Source organism: Nerophis lumbriciformis, linkage group LG01 (genome assembly GCF_033978685.3).
Source record: "Nerophis lumbriciformis linkage group LG01, RoL_Nlum_v2.1, whole genome shotgun sequence".
Classification (NCBI taxonomy): Eukaryota; Metazoa; Chordata; class Actinopteri; order Syngnathiformes; family Syngnathidae; genus Nerophis; species Nerophis lumbriciformis.
The window spans coordinates 42,489,518-42,511,740 of NC_084548.2; the positions used below are offsets into that span (position 1 = coordinate 42,489,518).

A 22,223-nucleotide genomic window follows, 5' to 3' on the forward strand; every position below is an offset into this window, starting at 1 on the left:
CTCAATTGAGCTAGTACTAATATTCAATGGCCATTACTGCAGAATGAGGAAAAGGTTCCGCATTACAGGACACAAAGCCATGTAGTTTCACCCCACAACATACACGCATAACACATTAACATTTTAGCCTAATATTTTCAAATAATCATTTCTACAGGTTATGTAATCACCCAGTTCACACAAGGTTTTTTTAATCAACAAAATAGGAGAAAGCGAATTAGTAATGAACTTAATATTTTCATTGGCAAATTAGTTATTTTGATTATTCATAAGGAGGATAATGGTCTTTAAAAAATTATGGGCAGGACACTGTATGTGTGCAGTATAACTAGGCATATTTAAGCAGAATATGCTTAATGTGGACAAAAAAGCAGAATTCGTCAAAGTTACCATGAGTAAAACCTAAGGCACGACAGCTGGTGGTGATGTCGTTAACACACAAACGCACACACAAAACAATATAATTAGCAATGAATAACTGTGGTGCTGCGATACAGAGGGTGGTAATTTTACCCATCTGCTCTGATGATGAGACAAATTGGTCAAAGATGGTCCTTGTGTAAAAGCTAACATGTAGTGGTGCCGGCCAGTGGAGCAGGCACTGTTTTGTAAAACAACGGTAACCAAAGCAAACTACTGCCACAGTAAATAACAAATTTAATGGAGTGTTAATTTTGACATAAACATCGAACTAAAGACACACTTTGGTTTGTTTTCCTTGCATTATTACATAATAGCTTAGTGAAAAGGAGATCAACAAAAGTGACACATATCATAAGAGAGCTTAAGCAGGAAACAGCATTAACTCTATATGATTATCAAAATTACTTTTAATTTACCAACCAACTTTTAAAATTGGGTTTTGTGAAAAATAATTCCTTATTGCTCCATCTGACTGAACAGATATGTATCTTACACGCAGGAACACTGGTGTGAATGATCGACAGGCAAAGCCACAGGTTACTAACAGATAGCTGGTGAGCTGCATGCAACGTGTTGCCTGATTTTGAGTAGCTAACAAAAAAGGGTCAAAGAATATTTGAGAGTGCAATTCAGATATTATGCCTCTATTAAATGATAAATTACCACAAAATAGCATTAGGACAATGACTCTACTCTTTGAGTAGATCTGTTTTGTAAATAAAATGCAATTAAAATGTTGCCTTGCCAGTCATGTACATAAAACCCAAAAAGTAATCTCTATTTTCTTGATGTCAAAGTGGCTCTAATAGTGACGAAAAGTTGGATACCCAGGGTCTAAGCTAGGGCTATTCAACTGGTGGTCCAGGGGCCAAATCTGTACACCATACCATACTGAAACTGAGTTCGGTTCAAAACTTGGGAGACAAACATTTTTGCAGCAAATTCCTGAAAAGACTAGAGTGCTATGTTGAAGAGGTTCATTTAGCCTACTGATGTGTATATATAAATGGTTGATTTACCTTACTAGCCTATATAAATCAAACATTTATATATAACTACAGTGCTCCTGTTGTACAGAGGAATTTGGACAACTGTAAATTAGGAGTGTAACGGTACACAAAAATGTTGGTTCGGTACGTACCTCGGTTTAGAGGTCACGGTTCGGTTCATTTTCGGTACAGTAAGAAAACAACAAAATAAAAATGTTTTGGTTATTTATTTACCAAATTTGTAAACAATGGCTTTATCCTTTTAACATTGGGAACACTATAATAATTCTGCCCACGTTAATCAACATTAAACTGCCTCAAGTTGTTGCTCAGATTAAATAAAATGACAAACCTTTTCTTCTACATATAACAAGTGCAACATTAAACAGTTTCAAGTAGGGGTGTAACGGTACACAAAAATTTCGGTTTGGTACGTACCTCGGTTTAGAGGTCACGGTTCGGTTCATTTTCGGTACAGAAAGAAAACAACAAAATATAAATTTTTTGGTTATTTATTTACCAAATTTGTAAACAATAACAATAACATACATATACACACACAGGGTCCATTGCCAGGGTTTATGTGGTCAACATATATAAAATAAATACTAAATAAGATAAGGCTCAGAATGGTTTCTTAACAAAACTTTTCTACATATAAAATGCTTTTTTTGATTGACTGATTGAGATTTTTATTAGTATATTGCACAGTACATATTCCGTACAATTGACCACTAAATGGTAACACCCAAATAAGTTTTTCAACTTGTTTAAGTCGGGGTCCACATTAATCAACATTAAACTGCCTCAAGTTGGTGCTCAGATTAAATAAAATGACAAAACTTTTCTTCTACATATAAAAAGTGCAACATTAAACAGTTTCAAGTCAACTCAGCCTCAGATTAATTTCCCCCCAACCCTCCCCCCACCCCCGCCTGGCTAACTTGGCAGTAATAGGTGGGAGCTGTTTGCTCTTTTTTATCTTTGTTGAAGCGATGCTCACTTGGAGGTGGTGCCGCTTCAAATGGGTTAGCATGTTTGACGTGTTGGCAGAAGCATGCCTTACCGCTGCTGAACAATGTCGGCAAACCTCCGTCCTCCGCACCATGCAGCCGAAGTGTTCCCAAACGGGAGATCTTAACGAGGCAGGAGGGTCTTCCAGCTCTGGCTCTTACATGTTGTCCTAGCCCGGTCGTTGCTAGCATGCCGTGTGTTGTGCCTCGGTGTGCATTGTTTACGCAACGTGCGCTACGCTACTTAATATGTCCGTGTGGAAACTCGTTCGGTACACCTTCAAACCGAACCGGAAACCCCGTTCCGAAACGGTTCGATACAAATCAAGTACCGTTACACCCCTAGTTTCAAGTCAACTCATCATGCTTAATGTATTACAGCATTTGGAAGCCTGTAGTTGATTTTTATTATGTAAATGTTATATTTTTATCAACATGTGATAGCAGGCACCCTGCCATTCAAAACTAGGATGCTGCATTTCTAATGATTAATGTAACTATAGCTGAAAAAATGGTACAATAGCAATAGGAGAGACTATTCTTCCCTGAACACCATGGGCCTCGGTGTGCATTGTATACGCAACGTGCGCTACGCTACTTAATAAGTCCGTGTGGAAACTCGTTCGGTACACCTTCGAACCGAATCGGAACCCCCGTATCGAAACGGTTCGATACAAATCACGTACCGTTACACCCCTAGTTTCAAGTCAACTTCATCCATCCATCCATTTTCTACCGCTATTCCCTTTTGGGGTGGCGGGGGGCGCTGGAGCCTATCTCAGCTACTATCGGGCGGAAGGCGGGGTACACCCTGGACAAGTCGCCACCTCATCTCAGGGCCAACACAGATAGACAGACAACAATTCACACTCACATTCACACAGTAGGGCCAATTTTAGTGTTGCCAATCAACTTATCCCCAGGTGCATGTCTTTGGAGGTGGGAGGAAGCCGGAGTACCCGGAGGGAACCCACGCAGTCACGGGGAGAACATGTAAACTCCACACATAATGATCTCGAGCCCGTGATTGAACCCAAGACTACTCAAGACCTTTGTATTGTGAGGTAGATGCACTAACCCCTCCACCACCGTGCTGCCCTCAAGTCAACTCATCATGCTTAATTTATTACAGCATTTGGAAGCCTGTAGTTGATTTTTATTATGTAAATGTTATATTTTTATCAACATGTGATAGCAGGCACCCTGCCATTCAAAACTCGGATGCTGCATTTCTAATGATTAATGTAACTATAGATGAAAAAATGGTACAATAGCAATAGGAGAGACTATTCATCCCTGAAAACCATGGGCCTCGGTGTGCATTGTTTACGCAATGTGCGCTACGCTTCTTAATATGTCCGTGTGGAAACTCGTTCGGTACACCTTCGAACCGAACCGGAACCCCCGTACCGAAACGGTTCGATACAAATCACGTACCGTTACACCCGTAGTTTCAAGTCAACTCATCATGCTTAATTTATTACAGCATTTGGAAGTCTGTAGTTGATTTTTATTATGTAAATGTTATATTTTTATCAACTAGGATGCTGCATTTCTAATGATTAATGTAACTATAGCTGAAAAAATGGTACAATGAAGTTCATGTAGGCTTAATGGTGCAGTTGCATTATTATATCAACTAGCAGAGACAGAAACTCTTCATTTAACATAATGTTCTTTTTTGCTGCTTCAACACAGCTCAATCAACTCAGAAAAAAGTAAAGTGAAATAACAGACAGGGCTTTGCTGTCCGTAACACACACACACACACACACACACACACACACACACACACACACACACACACACACACACACCGCAAAATGAGCTAACGTTACGCTAAAAGCGAATTAGCCTTCACCTCAAGCCAGGACTGCGAGCGAGCTGAGCTGCCTTTTATATTTCTAGAAGGTCAATGGGCTCATAGTGATGTTACTAGTAGTTGACTGGGAGGTGTTTATTATAATTTGGGGAGAGTCCGCTGCCTGATGCTTACCTGCTAAACACTAAGCACTGACTACATGCGCTCTGAATACGCACTGCTGATTGGCTGTTAACGCTCTGAATACGCACTGCTGATTGGCTCTTACCGCTCTGTTTGTAACCAATCAGATGGTTGTGTGGGTGGGACAATGCTGGGTGCTGTGTAGAGGACTGACAGAGACAGAGGCAGAAGGAAGCGGAGGCGGCTACTTAATATGTTCGTGTGGAAACTCGTTCGGTACACCTCCGAACCGAACCGAAACCCCCGTACCGAAACGGTTCAATACAAATACACGTACCGTTACACCCCAACTGTAAACACATTGGCACATTCTTGCGTTGACATTTCGACATTGCCAGCAAGCATAGAACACTGGGGTCCAAACTTGTGATTTTCATAACTAAGCCATTTCTCAAAATACCCCTTTAAGTCCTCTCCATTTTATCAGTTACAATTTTTTTTCGTTATGTAATTTATGTAACTAAGGTGTTGCTGTAACTTGTTTACTTGAGATGCAGTCAGTGGTTGTTTGTTCAACTTCTTTAGTAGTAGTATTCCTCTCGGTTCCATTTTAGGTCCTCTTTTTTTCATCATTTGGGCTATTCAACTGGTGGCTCGTGAGTTCAGTAAATTCAAAACACTGATGAGAGACTCACATTTTTCCAGAAGGCCCTTAAAAAAGCAGAGCGCTCCTGTAACTCTGACAAAATAAATAGACCAAAATCAAATGTCTACTGTAGAGGACGCTGGTTCTCCAGGATATACAAAATACAAATTATAGTAAAGGGAGAAGTGCGCTCGCCCCCACCCCTTCGCCCATGAGAAAAAAATCCTTCTCTTTTTTCTGATTTTATTCTGCCAGAAGAAACCATCTGCCGTATTAAGAGCGATAAAGAAAGTAGACATGTCAACCATGACCTCATATTTTACAGACCATGAGCATATATGAGATGTAAATACAAATACAAATGTACAATTATTACGGTTTAGTATAACACCACCAAGAAATAGATTAAATATACACATAGATTTAAATGTAAATATAACCTTTAAAAAACTGCTTCAATACCAAGAACCACAAGCCACACAGCATCATGGGGCAACTTTGAGCCAATTATAGCAGGCTGTGTATGTGTGTGACCTAGTTATAAAGCTGCATATCATACAACATATTTACATAAAGGTGAAATTCAGTGGGTGAGTCTTTCGAACAAGCCAGAGCCATGCCACTGAACACATTATTGAGTTTTGTCCTTTGTCTGAGGCTGGAGGACACAGGTATTCCAGAAGATGGAGCCAATGATGAACACATCAGTCGGCAGCCACACTGACTGCATTCACCAATGGGTCTTAAAGTGTCAAACCTGGCTGTATCCAGCAATTCACTCAGAATTTCTAACTTTGTTGTGCTGTCAGAAGGGTTTTATGTGTGTATTAAACATAAGGAGAAAGTAAAGCACTGCCAAATGATCATAATCATTTCCAGTTAAGAGTTCGGACCTTCACATTCTATTATCCAGATTTGCTGGAAGCACTCCAAGAGGACTCATAATATCACAGCCATGATGTCATTGCCAGCTACACAAGCCAAGACCCAGGTTTTGCTTTACTGGGTTTTTAACTTTTTTGATCTCAGGGCCCAACTTTTCCACTACACAGGGTCCTGAGGCCCAATCAAATAACAACACTGAACTAGTAATCTTACTCTCGTTTTTAAATTGTATTAATTAATCATATCTGACCTACTTACAGCTCAATAGGATCAACCTTGTCAAATGATATGAAACCATGTGTTGAAGGGAAAGTGCACTTTTTGGGAAATGTGCCTATAATTCACAATCTTTATGAGACAAGAACGCACGTTTTTTTATGTATTCTAACTCGTAAATAAAAGTCTGCTTACAATGGAGTCAATGAGAATTCCTCTGTTACACCTATAAAGCCCTCTAAATAACCATCCAAAAAGTGTCAACAATACTCTATTACATTATGTGACCTGCATATTACCGTATTTTTCTGACTATAAGTCGCAGTTTTTTTCATAGTTTGGCCGGGGGTGCGACTTATACTCAGGAGCGACTTATGTGTGAAATTATTAACACATTACCGTAAAATATCAAATAATATTATTTAGCTCATTCACGTAAGAGACTAGACGTATAAGATTTAATCTGATTTAGCGATTAGGAGTGACAGATTGTTTGGTAAACGTATAGCATGTTCTATATGTTATAGTTATTTGAATGACTCTTACCATAATATGTTACGTTAACATACCAGGCACGTTCTCAGTTGGTTATTTATGCCTCATATAACGTACACTTATTCAGCCTGTTGTTCACTATTCTTTATTTATTTTAAATTGCCTTTCAAATGTCTATTCTTGGTGTTGGGTTTTATCAAATAAATTTCCACAAAAAATGCGACTTATACTGCAGTGCAACTTATATATGTTTTTTTCCTTCTTTATTATGCATTTTCGGCCGGTGCGACTTATACTCCGAAAAATACGGTAACCAAGTATTACCAATATTGTCATTATAGGCGCTAACGTAAAGGACCTATTTTTAGCAGCACATTGATCACAGAGAGGTAACTTCCTTATGCTGCTATGTTGAAGTCATCGGCTGGTGAGCTGCTTCCTCGCCTCGGAGCTTGTGAAGTTAGTTCTAGACTATAAATCATGCCTCTCACCTGGATAATAAAAGGATGAGCACATCATCCGACAAATTGGTCAACTTTGACAGCCAATTTGCCATAAAAAAAACTGAAAATATGAGGATTATGAAGCATTCTTCATCTAAACAGGAATATATCAACATCCTAACAATTGGCATCCCAGTGACAGCAGACATTGTATAGTATGGGATGTTTTATTATGTTTTTTGGCTCTAATGAAGTCTGCAGTGAGTAGTAAATCAGTGGTGTTGTCGGAAGGAACAAGCGAACGTTGTGATGCGTTAGTGAAATTGTCACTGTATGCTTAACATGAGCAAAATATATGAATTATACATGTTATTATGAATGTGCCTGTTACTACATGACTTATATACTTACATCATGTACTGTATATAAAACCTTGATTAATTAGGTTTATTAAAATAAACTGTCAATAAAGTGTTTCTGCAAATAAAAATACATCTTCACCACTCTAGTCAGAATTTTTCTGCACCCAACAAACTCTATTCGCAGCTCTGATATCTGCAGTTCGAGTGGAATGCCCCCAGCCCATTGCAAGTCTCATGCTTTTGTGTGTCGTAAATATGTGCTCATATGTGCTTAATATTGCTCAAGTTTTTTTCTGGTCTCAAACTTGTTTGATATTGTCATTACTTCCACAAGTGGTGGAAGACTGTATTACAACCGAATACTGCAAGGCCTTTTCAATCTCAAAATGAAATATTTAAATGTAATGTTAAAAATAAGTTTTTACACTTTTTTTTTTTACAAAAAAAATAAACTTAAAATGGATACACACCATGTAGTTGATGATGAATCATTAACTACCTTAATCATCAATTGTTTGGCCTTTTAAAATTAATCGCAACTATAATTTTTTTTTTATCAACCAGCTAGAGTATAAATGAGAACAAATAGCATGAGCTGAAAAAATTAACAATAAATGTTTTTATTAGATTCATGTTTGTCAAGCTCATAACTAAAATATTAAATATATAGCAGGATTAGAATGTCAGAGGTTTTTTTTGCAAACTACCCTTTTGTCTACTAGAAGTAGTTTTATTATGTACCACAAGGGAGGAATAAAATACACCAAACTGCAAATTGTTTCCTGTTCCACATCCAATATTCTACAGACATGGTTACACATGATGACATCACCATCCAAATGAAGTCATCCAGCGTCTGCCAGTGTCTCAAAACCTTTTTGCGAATGTTTGGAAATGCCATGCTTTCTCAAAAACATCATACGAGTTGAGGGCCCCCAAAAAATGGGGTCATATTTATCAGTACACCAAATAATGAATGGCGGTTCTGCCTCAAGACGATCAATCACTAATCTCGAGACCAGTGGTTCAATTCCCAGCAGCTCCTGTCTATGTTCCTAAATGTGTCCTTGAGCAAGTCACAAGACACAGCAGCAGATGAGCATACTAAAATAGAAAGGCAGTACCGGTATATTGACAAGTACATATTGCTTGCGCTTAGAAGTCGTGCAAGAATGCTGAAAGAATAATATTTACAGTGCAGGTTTTCTGACTTTGAAAGAACCAGTCATGCCTACTTTTGTACTAAGCCTTCTGGGAGAGAGAAGCCCAGAGATAATCCTAAAAAGCAGGTTTTAAATGACTGAAATAATAATTAATTAAAGGGGCTGTTTTTAACTTGCTCACAGTTACATTTTTCAACCGAAAAAATGTAACAAGAAAACCACAAGCTAGCTTATGTTATCATTAGCTATGATGTTACTAGGTACAAGCATGCGTCCCTGAGGCATAACTCTCTGAAACCTCATTTTACCAAAGAAAATTATACATTGTGTTTAAAATTACAGTAACTATGCAACCATTTGTTGCCGATAATAGTTATTGACGTCATCACTCGTGTTTTTCCAGACATAAACCTACTGAATACGCTTAATATGCCGATTAATCAACTAATCTTTAAGATAGTCGACTATAAAAATAGTCGTCAGTTGCAGCCCCACTAACTAGCAAAATAAACCTAGTTGTCAACAGACCAGAGAAGCGCTGTTTTAACTCACCGCGCATCTGCTCAGCACAGATGTGATCACCTGTGCACACTACACAGTATCACCAAATGCTAGTTTAGCCACTACCAAACACAACTAGACTTTCACCAAAGATTTCATTTCAACAATTAATAATATGAATGTCATAATAAATAATCCCACGCTTCAACTGCCCAATTCTGTGCTCTTTCATGTTGATTCAAGGAGCTTTACTTGGTGTCAACGTTAAGGGGACATGATGTATCCATCCATCCATTTTCTACCGCTTATTCCCTTCGGGATCGCGGGGGGCGCTGGAGTAATTAAATTAAAAAAAAAAAAACATACTGTGGTGGCGGTGACGAAAAATACTTTGAATTCAGGCTGCCATTTTGTTTTGGTCAGACGGCATCTGTAATAAATGTTGAATTGTATTAGTTTAATTTCAGATACATTTTGAATATAAATATTAATTATAACCAATTCCATAATCATACTATGCTGAAAAGGAGTTTAACACTACACTTTGAGAAAAAGAAGATGATAAGAAACATAAATATTTGTTTAGTTGGGGCTCCATTGCATTTCCGTGAGACCCACTCAAATCACGACCTGTGTGTACTGAGGACACACTACATTGAAAATCTAATAACATCACCATATAAGAGTTTTAAGACAGCAGTAACGTTGGCAGTAATAACAAAATCAAACAAACAGAAGTCTAGAGCTAAAGTCATAGAGAAGTTTATGAAGTGCAACAATTATGACTAAATCAGAAGCTGTATTTTCCTTTGCACTTAACTGTATTGACAGTTTATTTAAGAAACATATAATATTATTTATTATCAATATTGTTAGCATGTATTTATTTTAGCACTGCGTAATTGTATATTCATTTATTTTCCATCAGTTTTTATGAGTCTCTTCTTTTGCAGTATATTTAATTAGTATTTATTTTTGTAAATCAGCCTGTTAAACTAATTAGGCTAAATATAATTATTGAATCTGTCCGATTAAAATCAAGAGTAAGATTATTATTATTATTACTAATTCAGTGTTAATATTTGAGCGGGCCCCTATCCCCTCCGTAGTAGAAAAGTTGGGCTCCGAGGTCTAAAAGGTTAATAACCCCTGGTTTAAGAGAACTTATATATTTTTTTAAAGTGTATTTAAAGTGTTTTTAGCTATTTCTTTTGTCACAGTTACAAATTTAGGAAAATAAATTGCCCAGTTTAGCAAATTACAAACTTTCCCTTAAGAAATTAAAATGTCAATGCAGAATCTGCCAGTGTTTTTACACTGGAGTGTATTAGGAATTTGATGCAAAAATGTTAAATTAAAGTCCCCTAAGTTTTGAACTAAACTCAGGGGGTCGATTTGGTGTCCCAGCCCTGAACTGGCCCCTGATGATTGCAAAAAGCCCATTTAATGCTGTCGTCCGAGCAATGCAAAATAGTTTCCTTACAAACATTAACAGTTGTCCCTAGTTTATCACTTAATTGGTTCCGGGCCTGATCGTGGTAAATTAATTTTCACAAATTAATACATTTAAATAAAACATTTTCATAGACCATAAACACTTGTTTACAACTTTCTAAATACTATTTTTACCATTGATATTTTTAGTTCAATTAGCCATGTTTATGCTTAAAAATGCTCTATAGGCCACCAATACACTGAATATACTTAAATTTTTTTTTTCCACAATTAGGTGAAGCCGCAAACTTTGAAACGTGATGTGGCGAGGCCAGGACGAATTTAGTGTTGCTAATGTCTGTTGTTGAAGACTTGACGTTTAAATTGGACCATTTGCAAGGAAGCGTGCATTATAGCTATCATGACAGAGTAAAGCTGTTTGGAATACATGCCAATATTTGAGAGAGATTTGTTTCAGCCTTTAGTAGCTGCATTGCTACACAACAGACAGCTTTTACCTGCAGCTCACACCAAGCAACCTCCACCCAGGTTTCAGTATCCAGGCCCTTGTAGACGGTCTTAAAGGACCCTCTCCCAAGCTCAATGTCGAACTTGAGGAAGCGTCCTCCAGGAGATGTGGAAACAGCCTTCATCTCTGCCTCTTCCTCTGTCTCCTCGCTGGCAGCCTTGATGGTGGTTTTGCCCACATCACCGCTTGTTGCAGTCAATACATCTCTTCCACTTTTTACCTTCACCTCATCAGATTTGGCACTTTCTGTTGCACTGTCTTTTAGCCTATTTTGACTCTCAGTGCTGGAGTCCTCCTGTATACCACCACTTGCCCCTCGTGTCCTGCCAACGATTGTTCGCAAGTTTATATTAAGGAGCTTGTGATCACATTCAGAGGCCTCAAAGGACTGCTCATCTGTGTCCGAGAACCACAGACTTCTCCTGATGAATCTCTGATGCACAAGCTTCTGATAACTGAATGAAGGGTCGCTGCTGCCTCTCACCACTGAGTCCCCAAGGCTTCTATCCTCCATAGCGTCAGACATACTTGTTTGCAGTTCACATTGTGATTGATGATTCCATTCTGGGTGATCCTCTGAGTTTGAATTCGCTTCCGGTTCCATGCTGATTCAAGAGTTCTGTCACTCTGGCGTACAGGTCATAGGGTCCATGGGTAGACTTTCCAAAGTGCAGTTTACAGAAGAATACCTGCAGCTTCCACTCGGTGACGCAGTTGGCCAACAGACACGCACCTCCAACAACACAGGCATGGATGACACAAGCGAGATGAAGAGCTGCAAAAAGCAATGATGCCAGAGTGTGTGAAATACAGTTAACATTCTGCGGGTAACTTGAATCACTTGGAATTCTGAAATAACAGGGTGAGAACGAAGCAGGTGAATAAATTAAGCGCACCTCAGCAGAAACTATACTGGGCAGGGTGGAGCACGAATTATTAATTAGCGGTATCGTTCTAAAACGACGACACATTTACAACCATATTCAAAAAGATTATACGTGGATTTCAGAATAAGACACGGCTTACCTTGTTGGGGGGGAGAGAAGAAGCACTCCAACAACCTGCTTTCAACCGACGCTAAAGATGGGCGGCATCATCAAACTGGCTAAAGGTAAAGTCGCCATTAATCCGCGACGAAATGAGGATTATCTGAATATCAGTGTCACTTTCTCAGCAGCGACACGACAGTCAACCGTAGGCTTCAAAACTGACCCCAAAACCCCCATGTCGATTAAAATAGGAATATTGCTCGCATGTATCTACTTTCCCTCTCGTCGCATCCCTCCCATCGTCTTAAAAGGTGGAGAAGAAATATATTCCACTCGACAGATATATCACCGCCCGTCTCCGCTAGGGTTCGGCAGCACCGGCGTGGCACACAAATGTACCCCCATTCAGCTCGCCTAGCTCCACGCCCCTGGATGCTAACTAGCGGGCGGGCCGTCCAATCACACGGAACCAGAGCTGGACGAGACGCAGCGCCGCGTGGAAATACATTAGAATTCACCGCAAATGTACAAACAAATAGTCCGGGGACTTCCAAGTGGCTGCCACGCCCTTAAATGTCATCCAAACTCCACACTTAGTTCAGCATCTTTCTTTCAAATCCTCATCTTGTGCTAGCGAATGGTGCACAGTGACAGCTCGTGTGGAGAGTTTGAGCCATGCAGTTAATAATAAATACTATTGTGCAGTGTCCTCTATCTACAGGGGCGTTAGTACCTTGCCCTGAGGGGTAGCCATGTGACATTCGCGAACGGATTCCCAGCTCGAGTCGTTTGTTCGCGAGCCATTTTACTAAAATTAAATGGAAGAGTGGGTTGTAGCCTGTGGTCCCTACCACTGGTAAGACTGGTTGCGACCAGTGGCGCAGCTGTGGTCCCTCTAGGTCAGGGATTCTCAAACTGTGGTATGTGTTCCACTAGTGGCACATGCGCTCCATCAAGAGGTACGTCAAAGAATCACTTGATTTAAGTACAGAGTTTTATTTTCCTATATTCAAACACACGTTTAAACTGTGTGTAATGCTACAGTGGCCAAAAATATTAAATACACTTGTTAAGTAAAACCAGTGGTGGGCCGTGCGTTTATCTAGGCCTTCAGTGATGTCCGACTATAATGATTACCTCCATACTTGCCAACCCTCCCGAATTTTCCGGGAGACTCCCGGATTTCAGTGCCTCTCCCGAAAATCTCCCGGGACAACCATTCTCCTGAATTTCTCCGGATTTCCAGCCGGACCTGAGTGCGGACAGCCTGTCGTCACGTCCGCTTTTCCTCCATATAAACAGCGTGCCGGCCCAGTCACGTCATAACATCTACGGCTTTTGGAGCTCAGTGCGCAACTGCACACACAACAAGAAGGAGACTATTATATATGTCTCCGTTATCCATAGGTTTATCTATAACCCATAAAGTAGGCAGGCACGGAGCTATTGCTCAGCGTGTGTTTATTCCAGCCGGCACGTTAATACACTGACACACAACATCCGGATTCCCATCATGCATTGCTTCAAAACTACGGCAAGTAGTAATGTCCAAAAATATAACAGAGACGAAGCAGAAGAACGAAGAAGAGACAGTCGTGGTGACGACGAGTAAGAAGAAGAAGTACGCTTGCAAGTTCCAAAATGATTGGAACCAAGAATTTCAGTTCATCCAGATGAAGGCACTTTTGTGCATGCCACACAGCAATGCATCATCAGAGAGGGTGTTCAGCATGGTTAGAAAGATAGTGAAAGAAAATAGAACAAGGATGGACAATTCAACCCTAAACTCACTCCTTTCCTGCAAATTAAATTTCACAGATGCTGCCCATACCTATGCTCCTTCAAAGGCTGTGCTACTGGCTGCAAAGCATTGCACTTTCAAATACAACAATGAGTAGAGGAGTGTTATGTGTGTGTATATGTGTAAATACAGATACGCCCCAACCCCGCCCACCTCAACCCCCCCCCCAATCTCCCGAATTCCGAGGTCTCAAGGTTGGCAAGTATGGTTACCTCTCAAAATACCATCATTTATGTCACCACATGACCATTGCTGGAGAAATACTATACAGGAACACATTTATGCACTACTGGGCATTGTACAAAACAGGTTATTTTCTGGCGCATTTAAAAATCAATAAACCCGCATCAGCAATTGAAACATATTTTATGTGTTACTGTCAAAATTAATATTGCAAAAAACATTTTAAACGTGAAAAAATAAAGAAATAAAATATCTGAACTCACATTTAATCGACAGCTGAGTTAGCCGGCATGGCCTCACAAGATGTAGTTTCTCTTTAAATATCCTTCTTGAAAATGGCCTTGCAAATATATGTGTTGTCTTGTCTAATCATAAATGATGCAGACGTGGCGTGTTGGCTGGGTTCTTAAAGTTTACTAAACAGCATGCTCATCAAAAACATCCCACTGCCAGCATGTCTATATTCAACAACCTAAACGGGGCTACTGTGAATGCTCTTCACTACTATGGCATGCTGGGTAATTGAGTTCTTATGTTACATCACTATACCTGTATATCTGCCTTAGGCCATCTAGAAGGCCTTACTGACAACAACGCGTGATCTGATTGGTTATCGCAACTGTCTGTCACTGTATATGCCCGTTCACTTACAGCGCACAGACGCCCGCATTGCTGAATCTGAAGGCCTGTGGCAGATTTGGTACAGCATGGCATCATAAGCTAGCTGAATTCTGATTGGATAAAAACTCTATAAACTAAAAACAACAGCGCTGGAAGGAGCATAATATGACCTGAAGAGAATATGAATACTTTTAGATATTTAGGGAAAGTAAATTAAAAAATACTTTTATCTTTAATTATGATCATGATTTTTGGTTATGTTAGGCCAGCAGAGAAGGCCTTGCTGACCCTGACGGCACACCACTGAGTAAACCGTCTGCCTTGTTTTTAATGAATACTTAGCCCTACCATGCTACTGTATTTTAATGTTGGTCATTACGGTGGTACTTGGATAGCCAAGTTTTTTATGAGATTGTACTTAATTAAAAAAAAAGGTTGTGAACCACTTGGTTTTAGAGGTGGGAATCTTTGGGCACCTCACGATTGGATTACGATTTTGATTCAGGTGCTGCGATACGATTAAAAATCGATTATTGATGCATTTTTAATTTATGTATATTAATGCAGTGTTACATTTCTTTTCGTTTCACTAAATTGGCATTCATCACTTGCAGCTTTTAAAAACAGTGCATTGTATTAAGAAATAGTTAAATAATGTCCATTACATGTGTTTAATTAATGGAAATGTGTGCAAAACTGGAACATAAATGCTCTAAAATAAAGGAACTAGTCTGATCTCTCAGTATGGCGGCTCGCTGCGGTCAGCCATATTTTAAAACTGTCAACATTTCTTTTTATGAAATAAAAAAAGAATAGATTATTGATGTTTACTAATCGATTTTAAAACAGCCCATGTATAAATTGCAATGCATCAATAAATCGATTATGTCCCCCACCTCTAGTAGGTTGTATTCACCCTACGTCCCACGTCCGGCTCATTAAACATGCGAGACTCGAAGTGGTGGTCAAGCGAGTGCGTCTGTTGTCAAAGCGTTCTGGGTGACATTTTGCCTTTCTTAAAGAAATATGCCCTATGTTTGTGTTGTTTTTAGCTGTTGGAACAGTTCAAATCAAGAAAATATAAATGTTTCTTCAGAGTTCCTCGAGAGGTTATCAAGATGGGCGAAAAATGTCAAGATTTTACGAAACGGCGATGAGAAAAGTGGCTCTCGAATAAAGCACTCCAATCCAAGGTAGCAGAGTCGAAGAATGCACAAGTTTGCAGTGATCACTTGGTGAAAGGTTTGTTTGATATACTTTAAACCAGGGGTCCCCAAACTTTTTGACTCGGACCGCATTGGGTTAAAAAAATTTGTGTATATATATATATATATATATATATATATATATATATATATACACAATCCCTGTTTCCATATGAGTTGGGAAATTGTGTTAGATGTAAATATAAACGAAATACAATGATTTGCAAATCCTTTTCAACCCATATTCAATTGAATGCACTACAAAGACAAGATATTTGATGTTCCAACTCATATACTTTAATTTTTTTTTGCAAATAATAATTAACTTAGAATTTCATGGCTGCAACACGTGCCAAAGTAGTTGGGAAAGGGCATGTTCACCACTGTGTTACATGGCCTTTCCTTTTAGCAACACTCAGTAAACGTTTGGGAACTGAAGAGACACATTTTTTTAAGCTTCTCAGGTGGAATTATATATATATATATATATATATATATATATATATATATGCCCTGCGATGAGGTGGCGACTTGTCCAGGGTGTACCCCGCCTTCCGCCCGATTGTAGCTGAGATAGGCTCCAGCGCCCCCCGCGACCCCAAAAGGGAATAAGCGGTAGAAAATGGATGGATGGATGGATATATATATATATATATATATATATATATATATATATATATATATATATATATATATATATATATATATATATAGGGCAGCAGAGGGGTTAGTGCGTCTGCCTCACAATACAAAGGTCCTGAGTAGTCCTGAGTTCAATCCCGGGCTCGGGATCTTTCTGTGTGGAGTTTGCATGTCATCCCCGTGACTGCGTGGGTTCCCTCCGGGTACTCCGACTTCCTCCCACTTCCAAAGACATGCACCTGGGGATAGGTTGATTGGCAACACTAAATTGGCCCTAGTGTGTGAATGTGAGTGTGAATGTTGTCTGTCTATCTGTGTTGGCCCTGCGATGAGGTGGAGACTTGTCCAGGGTGCACCCCGCCTTCCGCCCGATTGTAGCTGAGATAGGCTGCCGCGACCCCAAAGGGAATAAGCGGTAGAAAATGGATGGATGGATATATATATATATATCATGTCATGTTTTTTTAATATCAGAAGTTACTTTTACATTGAAAAGGGACCTATGATGATTTTAATCTACGTTTAAAACACTTCCTTGTGGTCCAGATAATACATATTGGATATGCGATGTTAAAAATGTTGCTCCACAGTCACTTTATACAACCCGTTTTTTGAGTCTTTCTGCAGAATGTTTGATTTTGGAGGCATTCCCTGACCGCAAGTAATACCACGCCCCATCCTCTCCAAAAGTATTATAATTTATATTTTGAAAATGTACACTGTATAAATATCTTCAGGTCATCACTACTATGTTTATTTTAATACTTTTAAGACATACTTTTATTAGCTTTGCGTGTTGTTAGCTAATGATAACATTTGGATAGCTAATGTTAGCCATCATTGACTGTATTGCCCATCCTAACAACAAGAATACACATTGTTAGTTTCTTCTCTGGGGCTATTTGTGTGTGTGCATAAGCTCCCTGCATGTATGTGTGGTGAGACACGTGTGGTCAGTGACAAGCCCATGCACCAACATTTTTTCCCAGACTGACAAGCAATTTTTATTCAATATAATTAGTTATTGTAAAAATATAGACACTTGAAAATATATATGTTCTGATAAACCACTATTTATAACATAATCTAGCCGGTGTTGTATTTTTTGCTGTTGAAAAATGTAACGGTTAGCAAATTGCAAACAGCCCATTTCAATCAAAATGTTGTTGGTGCTTGAAATTATTTCAGGGGGATTTCTCTAGTAAGCCAGGGCCAGGAGGTACATATGCAGATTCATCTCTGCGAATTATAATATCTTTAAAAATACATTTTTTAATTAATTATTTTTGTTTCAAATGTGAAACTGTTATATTCTATAGATTCACTACACACAGTCAAATATTTCACGAACATGTTTCTTAATAATGTTGATGATCATAGCTTTCGATATTAAATGTATTGAAATCGCGACCCTGTAAATAGCAGTTTTCAACTGATTTGGCTGCTGGTGTTACGTGCAGGTAGTGATGGGACAAAATGTGCCAAGGTTTCGAGGCTTGTGTCGAGAAAAGGAGAGGGCGTTTCCGCAAAGTTCAAGTATGAAGGTTTGCTTTATGTAGGGGAGAAGCCGGAAATGGTTACGTATGATGCCCCGCTTCCAGGCCGTACCACTTGACAGGTTCGGGACACGGTTCAGCCTTGCAGCCAGGCCATACCACGCAACTGCTTTGGGACATGGTTCAGATTTTGCCAGGAGATTTGATAACACATAAACTGCCCAAGCTCCATTGAAAATGTGTGATTTTGAGAGTTGTGGTCAGTTTGGAATTTGGATAGAGAATAAAAATAGTTTTGAAAATGTCAATAGAATCAAAAAATAGCGTTGCATGACATCACATTTGGCGGCAAACTTAATCTAAGCTGTTTACCGCTTTGTCAGCAATATTGAATGTCTAACTTACATCTTGTCTTTCAACAATCTTTTGGTAGCATATTAGGTTTATGCATTCACTTTTTATGCCACATGACGTGGGTTTGATTCTTGGTAACGTCAGTTCTGGAGTGTGTTAATCACTGTAAACATTAAGTTTGATAAGGTTTAATAAGACATGAGGCATTTATTCTCTTTTAAACCGCCATCAGAAATCAATGGCGGTTTTTGTCAAAAAAAGTAGAAACATTTTCGCTTAAAACAAAAATTTTTAATGACCTAAACCTCTGCTCTCTACATCATTGTCCAAGTTACATTACCGTATTTTTGGACTATAAGACGCACCTAAAGTCCTTTAATTTTCTCAAAAATCGAAAGTCCGCCTTACAACCCGGTGCGCCTAATGTACGGACCAATTCTGGTTGTGCTTACCAACCTCAAAGCTATTTTATTTGGTACATGGTGTAATGATAAGTGTGACCAGTAGATGGCAGTCATACTTAAGAGATACGTGTAGACTGCAAAATGATGCCAGTAAACAGCACCAAAACTTTAAATGTTCCATTGAGAATGTAGAACATTACACACAGTGCTCAAAAATTTGTCAAAATGTTGTAGTACGACTTAAGTAAGCTATGAAGCCACGCCGCTTGATGAATTGTGGGAGCATTACAGCTACCATAGTCAGATGTACTGTGATTCAACATGCAGGTATTATTATGGTGTGTGAGTATAAGGACTGCAAAATGGCACCTATTAGCAGACATATTAATTAGCGTTTTGTTTCGCAATATAATGCGAAACCAACTTTTCTTACCTTCTGGTACCTGCTGATGTGTATTTGGGATCTGCATAAATCCTGAAAATTTGCGCGCTTCCGCCTTTGTAGTCCGTAGTGAATAAACTTCTTCTTTTTCTCTATCTTCTTGTTTTGGGGCATTCATCCTCCGCTGTTGTCATTTCTAAAATAAAGTCGCAGAAAGTTTTAACTTATATTTGTCAGTAGACTCGCCATAGAAGAGCTAATAACTACCGGTGTAGTGGGTTTACATACTTCACGGAACTCTAGTTATTACAGAGTTTCGGTCGGACGTTTTTTCACTCGACACATTTCCGGCGTTGTTGTTGCACTAATGCAGTGTTTTTCAACCACTGTGCCGCGGCACACTAGTGTGCCGTGAGATACAGTCTGGTGTGCCGTGGGAGATTCTGTAATTTCACCCATTTTGGTTAAAAATATTTTTTGCAAACCAGTAATTATAATCCGCAAATAATGTGCTTTTGTTAGTGTCGGCGCTGTCTAGAGCTCGGCAGAGTAACTGTGTAATAGCTCATTGCTTTGTAGATGTCGGGAACACGTCGCGTGAGACGACGATGGTGTGTGCAGGTAAAAAAGTTATCTAGCTAAAACCAAAAATAAACAAAAGGTGAGTTTCCTTAAGAAAATGTATTGAAGCTTAGGGATGACTATGCAGGACAAAATTAAAACTGAACTGGGTACAAAGTAAACAAAAACAGAATGCTGGACGACAGCAAAGACTTACAGCGTGTGGAGCGGAGACGGCGTCCACAAAGTACACCTGTACATGACGTGACAATCAACAATGTCCACACGAAGAAGGATAGCAACAACTTCAATATTGTTGATTGCTAAAACAAAGCAGGTGCGGGGAATAGCGCTCAAAGGAAGACATGAAACTGCAACAGGAAAATACCAACAAAACAAGAAAAGCCACTAAAATAGGAGCGCAAGACAAGAACTAAAACACTACACACAGGAAAACTAAGTCACGGCGTGATGTGACAGGTCGTGACAGTAGACCTACTTTGAGACAAGAGCTGTAGTGATGCATAGTTGGTTATGCTTTAAATTCATATCCAACGACTTTTTCTTGTCAACTACTGAGTTAAATTGTTTTATGATTTCTGATGGTGGCGTGCCTCCGGATTTTTTTCAATGAAAAACATGTGCCTTGGCTCAAAAAAGGTTGAAAAACACTGCACTAATGAGCCACAGATGAGGAGATGCTGCTCTGTTATTGATTCAAGTAAAGTCTGAATGCCATTGAAACAGTTAGCTTTGCCTTTTGACACTTCTTTGACTCCCGTCCTTACACGCTACACCGGTACAATAAAGATGATGCTGTCGAAGTGGAATAAGACCGCCCACAAAATGGCGCATCCTGAAGCAACGGTCAGAAAGCGACTTGAAGATGGTCTGTAAAACATAATCTTTGCAACATTTTGACCAAAGAAGCACCATTACATGTTATGTAGACCACAAGGAAAAGATGCACTGGATTGTAAGGCACATTAAAGGGGTAATAAATATAACCCCTTTAATGTGCCTTATAATGCAGTTTGCCTTTTGTATGAAAATAAACCCGCTTATTGGCCGTGCGCCTTATAATCTGGTGCGCCCTATGGTCTAAAAAAATACGGTATATTGTCATCCTCTTCTTTAAGCCAAAATGCCATTTCTAGATGGCTATAGAAAAACATTATACAACCTGCCATATCATGATACTACTATATTAGTAAAATACAAACACACAATACATTAATATATATTCTATCATACATGTGTAATTTAACTAGCAAAACCATTCGGTTAAATATTTATTGTGATACATTGTCATTTCCAAGAGCCATAACAGACGCAACAGTTCGATGCATCACACATTATGTGGTTAAGATACCGCTGTTTGTAATTGGTGGCAGCGTCAGGTTTGTCACTGACAGTTTAGTTACGTTTTGAGTTTTTCCTCTGTCTGTCTTTATTTCCTGTTAGCGCTCTTATTTTGTCTTTATTTCCTGCTTGTATCCCTGAGTGTTTTTTTCCCCCTCAGCTTTGGCTGATTGGCACCGGACCACACCTGGTGTCAATCAGCAAGCTGCTATTTAGATCTGCTTTGTCCTCCAGTCAGGGCTGGATTAATGTCGCTACTACCTGTCATTTATACTTGTCGTTGAAAACATAACTAAACTGTCAGTGACAAACCTGACAGGCAGGTGGTTTCTTGTGCCGAAGCGTGCATGAGTCTTCTAGACCAGTGGTCCCCAACCACCGTGGATCGATTGGTACCAGGCCGCACAAGAAAAAAAACCCGATATATATATATATATATATATAGTTTTTTTTTTATATATATCGTTTTTTTTATTAAATCATCATAAAAAGCACAAGATACACTTACAATTAGTGCACCAACCCAAAAAACTTCCCTTCCCCAACCCTTCATTCGCACAGAAGGGTTGTTTCTGTCTGTTATTAATATTTGTGGCTCTTATATTATATATTGATATAGATCAATATGCAGTCTGCAGGGATACAGTACGTAAGCACACATGATTGTATTTTTTTATGACAAAAAAAAAAAAAATACCCCCCCAAATTTTCAAGCGTTGACCTCTCCGCAGTTACAAAAAGGTTGGGGACCACTGTTCTAGACATTCTTGAACCAATTGGCTTAAGTGGTTCAATGCCTCACGAGGCTACATCTGACCATCACTACGTGCAGACACTGTTAGGGTAGTTGAGACCCCAAGATGCGGAGACAGGAAACAGCATGCATGTAAGTGTATTTAATAAATAGGAAAACAAAAACTAGTGCAACAGGGAAAGCTAAGCTTAAAGAAAGCTTACATCCATAGTAGCAAAGCACAAACACCCGTAATGATCCAATGATCCGGCACCGACCAAGCATTGAGGCTGGCTTATAAAGCCTTCTGATTAGGATTGGCAGCAAGTGAGAACACTGATCACTAGGTGGTGAGAACAGCGTTTACTCAAAACTGCAAGACACTCAAAAACAGGAATTGAGAACAAAATAAAAGCGCCGAACAGGAACAAAACACCCAACACAGG

The 22,223-nt window shown here is 39.2% G+C and overlaps 1 protein-coding gene across 3 annotated transcripts in view; it reads right to left on the minus strand.

The window, feature by feature from the left end:
- Positions 1 to 12,688, minus strand: part of LOC133620561 (serine/threonine-protein kinase WNK2) — a 54,652-nt gene extending 41,964 nt beyond the window's left edge. For 2 of the 3 annotated variants that reach the window (XM_061982162.1, XM_061982155.2), the window contains exons 1-2: positions 12,071 to 12,686; positions 11,034 to 11,819 (exon numbers count right to left, since the gene is read on the minus strand). In XM_061982162.1, the coding sequence (XP_061838146.1) occupies positions 11,034 to 11,648 (615 nt within the window). In that variant the 5' untranslated portion in view covers positions 11,649 to 11,819; positions 12,071 to 12,686. Of the gene's footprint in view, positions 1 to 11,033; positions 11,820 to 12,070 lie in introns of all 3 variants that reach the window. The other variant, XM_061982150.2, reaches the window with a different exon arrangement.
- Between the last annotated feature and the right edge of the window lie 9,535 nt (positions 12,689 to 22,223).